The sequence below is a fragment of the Mya arenaria genome, chromosome 4, assembly GCF_026914265.1.
Source record: "Mya arenaria isolate MELC-2E11 chromosome 4, ASM2691426v1".
NCBI classification, from domain to species: domain Eukaryota; kingdom Metazoa; phylum Mollusca; class Bivalvia; order Myida; family Myidae; genus Mya; species Mya arenaria.
The window spans coordinates 74,271,757-74,277,756 of NC_069125.1; the positions used below are offsets into that span (position 1 = coordinate 74,271,757).

At 37.1% G+C, this 6,000-nt stretch overlaps 1 protein-coding gene across 3 annotated transcripts in view; it reads left to right on the plus strand.

Moving 5' to 3' along the window:
• Positions 1-6,000, plus strand: part of LOC128232056 (transmembrane protein 199-like) — a 21,383-nt gene extending 15,383 nt beyond the window's left edge. For 2 of the 3 annotated variants that reach the window (XM_052945394.1, XM_052945393.1), the window contains one exon: positions 4,530-6,000. In XM_052945394.1, the coding sequence (XP_052801354.1) occupies positions 4,533-5,567 (1,035 nt within the window). In that variant the 5' untranslated portion in view covers positions 4,530-4,532 and the 3' untranslated portion in view covers positions 5,568-6,000. The remainder of the gene's footprint in view (positions 1-4,529) is intronic. The other variant, XM_052945396.1, reaches the window with a different exon arrangement.

Sequence of the window (6,000 nt, forward strand, 5' to 3'; positions counted from 1 at the left end):
ACCACCATCAACAACAACAAGAACATAAACAACAAAAACAACTTATTTTCATAGTACTACTGCTACCATTATAACCCCAACCACTGCATTCCTACGACTACTACTTTTACTCTATAAATCAAGTAATATAATCAAAGCACGGAACTTGCTGTGAGACTGGGGAATGGGTGTCGAGACTGATTTCGATGACGCAAAGAATTGAATAGGTGATTGCGAGATGATTACGAAAGATGCTGTAGAGACTATTGGTTTGTGAATTCTGCAAACAATTAGTGATATTCACTAACAATATGTTAATGTTACAAGATACAAGTACAATGTATCTTTATTTAAAGTCGGGTATATGCTATCAGGAAACATTAGCTCAATGAGATATTTTACGACATGAATAACAAACATACATAACATATCAAAACGTAACAAAATAAACTGGTGACCTAGAAATAAAAGCATATAGTTTTAAATAGATACACTATTGGACAAAGGCCGTTTCTTATTATATTCATGCATACAATTACAAAGAAGTTAGATGGATTAGAGCACTGTATACAGTGATTATATCAACTGGTTTTCCCGGCTGTACGGCCAGTCCACATGGATCCTGTAGTTGACATACGGCTGTAAAATGTTAATTCTTTCATAAAAAGAGTATAAATTAAGGATAATCGTATACATTTAAAGCACAGCGAAATGTACGTAGCATTATGTACACGGGAATTACAGCATGGTACAGTGATACGTAGTTCGTAAAAATGTTATGATTAATTTAGCTTGCTAGAATAAATATTTGGAAAGTATTTGTAAGAGGAGGAACCTAATTTATCATGCAATTTAGATACTACTACATTTTGCTATAATTATCAGAAACAGTAACGTAAGCATGATGAATGCTCATATGATCATGCCAATCACTATCTACAGGTAAGTTGAGGTAACCATCCAAATCTCTGCCCGGCCATCGGGTCCTGACAATATCAGCACCTATCACTGTGTGAGAATGTTAAGTGAAAATGCAAAATCGTTACACTTTAATACATACTTGCCGAAAAAAGACACGCAAGAACTTGTATGTGTTGACAGATGTTAATGATAAATAAATTGTTTGAAGTTGATATGAGCCCTTGTTATTTAATTTGATATTTTTTTATTCATATTTAAAATGTCCGATGAAATCTATTTCTAGTGTTTGAAAGTCAAGAATGAAGAAGATTTTCGTAAGTTGAGCACTTTTTAAAGCTTTGGATTAAAGCTTTTCTATTTTTGCAGTGATGATCTTACAACAAAAATGGCAAACAACAGGACAGTAGTTGAAATGGGAGATAAACAAAAAAGGTTTATAGATAATACGCTTAATATTGACTGTCAAAAGTCTTCGAAGGATATCAGTTGCATAGCTGCTTTCTTCATCAACGCCCTAACGTTTGACTTGATTTTCACATACAATAGCGTGATTAAGTATTTTTAATTGTTTGGTTTCTTGAATAAACGTTATTCCGACTAAAATTGCTTGAAATTTGTTAGGGCTAGCCTGCATTTGATTGGAAATCAGTTTATCAATGGATGTTGCAAAAAGTAAGCTGTGCATAATGCATGATATGAAAGAAGAAATACGGTATGAAAGAAGTTGTTACAACATTGACTTACAAATAATACATACATCATCCACTCGTTCAAACGTCGCAACCATACACTCGTCCGTTTGCATAGAACTGATTGTGCGTGCAAACCATACGCATCTAGCAAACACATATTCAATACTTTACGTTATTAGTTCAGTCCCGACAATGTATGTACTATTCCCCAAATCCCTAAGCACTTTCAGTGCTCTGAGAATAGTTGCGAATATGTAGACAGCAAGGAGTCGGCACCGTGACGGCATCGATTACGAAACATATGAAATTCAACAACATCTATGGGATATTTATACCCTATTTACACCTTAATGCACTGCACTATTGCTTATCAAGTGTCTTTCTCTTCGTATCAACGATTTAAAGGTAAATTTCATTAAAAGGCAAGAACCAAGTCGTAAACAAGACCGCAGTATCTTCATCGCATCTGCACACGTTCCTTCACCAAACTTCAAAAATGCTAGTGTTTATAACAAAATCCAACTCAGGGCAGTTGCGAATGTTAGCCATACCAATTGAAATTATATCGATACCATATGTCCATTGAAAGAATCTCTTTATTACTCACAACACCCACTTTACCATTCCCTCAGCACTTTCGATTCTTTGCTTTTAGGAATACAGTCAAGTAAATTTTCGTTATTTTTATGGAAAACAATTGATTAGCCCTACATACAAGGATATACCAAAAACGAGCTAAATATGATAGTCTGTTTCAGGTTTTCCATTTTCACTGTCTGTCATTCAGACGTGTCTTTAATTGAAGGCGTTCTGGTCAAAATTGCCATTCTTCCAGGGTTTTCAACTGAACCTGGACACACATGGCATTTTAAGCATCACATGGTGCAGTTCTACACATTTTACACTCATTTTAAGTTCTCGCTGTCATTTTTCCTCAAAAACTCGACATTTGTGTAATTGTAGGAATGCAGATGACTCAATTAAAAAAATAGCCAAAAGTTGTGAAAAACCAATTGGCATGTTTGATCAACCGTACAAGATAAATGTTTTAAATAAATAGTGATAGTTTGCAAATAATAGTGAAATGCAATACATCTCTTGTCAACAATGACACTTTAAACAAAGCAGGTAGATCCCCTAATTCCCTGTTTTTTATGAAAAACACGTTAAATTAGTCATGCATACATAAATCCACCCACAACATGCTCAATCTAAAAGTCTGTCATATTTTCCAGTTTTACTGTCATCCAAACGCTTGTGTTTCTGTTATTTTAAGGTGTCCAAAAAGGCCAGTCTTGCAGGTTTTTCAGCTGGCATTTCAGGCATCTAATAGTGTTGTTCTACACATCTTTTCACACATTAAAACTTTTAGCTGAGTCGCGTTTTCCCCAAATTTTGACTTGAGTGCTTGTATGACAAAAAGATAACAACATGGAAATGACTGTAGCACACAGCCTTCATGGAATTGTAAATGTACAATGCTTTACAAAATATAAAATGCTAAAGAAAAATCCGTCATAAAAAGTTGTCACTTGAGCAAGTATAGACCATTATATAGACGGTTCCAAATTTTTAAAATATGTATATTCCATTATAACTCAAGCATGTCAAATGTATAAGGGGTTTCAATGATAAATATATACATATAAGAACTGAAACCAATATAAGTGATTTAACCTCAGAGCAGTCATTGGTCTTGTGGCAAGACTGCATAAACTGCGGTTTTCATACAGCAGGGTTAATGCATTGTCAAAAACAAAGCGTGAAGTTTGTGACCAACCAGAGCTACTCGCGGTTTAAGGCGAACAATGCAACACAACATGGACTAAAACATAAAGCTGAAGCATGCCCATGGTTTGAACGTGCAACAGGTTACTCAATCAGGGATATTAGTTAACTGGAAGGAGCATCTGCCTCCATATTCTTTGGATATATACATAATAAATCAATTAAGAGCTATGTCAACAATAAATTGATGTCATCATTGATGTCCTGTGTGTTTTTGGCAAGAACATCAGAATTTATAGGAGATAATTTCTACTGCTTTATTTCTGTATACTGAAAGGGGTCGGGTCTGGCGACATCAATTGCGGAACACGTCAATTTTAAACATTCAATTTTTTAAACATTCATAGGCGATATATCGCTAATTTACAGCTTTATTTACTTCAATATTGCTAATTTTTACATTACATTACGCCCACATAATCCGTCGCCAAACCTCCGCATTAATACGGATTTTGCGTTACTGAATTCCACCCCATGCATTTGCGAATATTTACCACATCGAATGACATTATATGGATACCATATATTCATGGGCATGACCTGAATTGAACAAGCCAACAATTCATATACTTAAAACAACTGAATGTTACTGTATAGTGAGCGTTCGATTTCGACTTCCGACACCTGGGCTGTAGTAGCTAGCCCTCTATTCACGTGGATCCATAATTGTGCTGGGGGGTTCGGGATATGCCCCCTTTTACATTTTTTTGAATTCAAGCCCATTCTCTAGCTGGGACATAATTTCAACGACGTCATTTTTAAAATGACGTTACGTTCTCATTCAATTTGTGGCGCGTTTTTCTGAAAAAAAAAACTTCAATAAAAATCGTTTTCTATCATTTCTTGGCATGTTATTGATACATAGATGACATTTGCGCGTAGTCGAAATTTTGGCCAGTTTTTAATTATAAATAATATTTTTAAGGCATTTTCCGCACCAAAAGATATTTTTTTACATTTATTTTTGTTTAGTTTTCTATTCTTTTTCAAAATATGCAATATAATTTGCTTTGCAAGGTTCACAAATCTGGCTTAAAATGTTGCGGTAGGTCGCTTGACCGAATAAGAAAAATGGACAAGCGTTGGCTTGCAGAACTCTTATAGAAGCTAAAGGTATTGAATTTGTCATGTGTTTTGCACTAATTACAGATCATGAGGGCACTGCTAATGGTCGCGGCGGTTCCGCTGGTCGCGCTATCGGTCACTTCCCGTGATGTCGACTGGAAGCAGAAAGTGGAGTATTTCGCAAGGGTATTCCTCAACTGCAGTGAAACTGGCAGCAAAAACGTCACGCTGGCGGTGTACTTCTGGATTCTCCCTTCCGGTGACGTTGTTTATCCTGGCAGTAAAGACATGCCTAAGCAAAATGTCGAGTTGATGGACAATGGGTTTGTTCTGCAAGTTGACAAAGTGGACGATATTGACTTTGGATTGTATTATTGCATTATCCAAACTGGGCCAAATTCAACTGGGATTGTAAAGCGGGGTTTAAATGTGGACGGGCCATATTTTGGTCCGGCATATATGGACAATATCGGGCACAGCGCCATGGTCGGTGGTATCGCGGCTGGATGCACACTCGTATTGCTGACTGCAGTCTGGCTTATCTGCGCTCACTGTAAGGTGGTGCCTAGGCGCAACGTGCTCGCCGTCTCCCAGAACTCAGACAAAGTTTCATCAAAGGATCCAATCCTTTCCGATAAGTCCGATGACGACATCTACTACATTGCCGACGGAATTAAAACGACACCTGTAAAACGGAATGTAACATATGAATCAGTTTCTGGAATCGCATCTACAAGCGAGTCCGGGCACTACTTGTCTATTGGAAGTCTAGAAAGGAATATTCAAGATCCATACGGTGATTCGAATTTTATGGACCCAGGTGTGAACCATAACAACTATGTCAACGATGTTCACCAAGATGAGGAACAAGCCAGTAAGGAGTCTGACCTGTACTCAACTGTAGTAAAGAATCTCGATGGGTCACGCGCGGGTACGAAACACAAGAACGTGATAAATGGTGACGTGGTTCTTGAGGCCACAGGGAATACGATGCTGGTGACGTCATCGCTCGTGACGGACCCGCCCCGACTAGCAGACCCGGCCGCCAATGACGAGGGTGCGCTAGATGACGTGTTTGAACCAGATCTAACAGAGGATAGCATGTCGATGACACCGTTTTGAATTAATTACAGTCAGATAATTGATAGATTTGTGTATGTTCTAGTTCTATGTGGTATTCAATAATAAACCAACTGAGATAAAATTCCTATATTCAGAACTGATTCTTTCATAGAAACATGTGGACGTTTTTGTAGAGAATGCGCTTGATTAACCTTTCGTTAATGAAACGAAGCAAAGAAAATCGACATGAATAGGTGTACGTATATAAACTATTAATTAATTACATATTAATCTTGTTAACATTGATTTGCAACACCTTGGAAGAGTATGGGGCATTGTGGATGACGTAAAACATTCCATTGAAAATCACATGTGTATTAAACTCCTTTCCGCCCATATAATACATGCATTTGAAATATGGTGTTGTCACGGTACGAGAACGTACACTTGCTATTGCTCAATAACTGGTCACAAACATTCGGGGTATCAACAT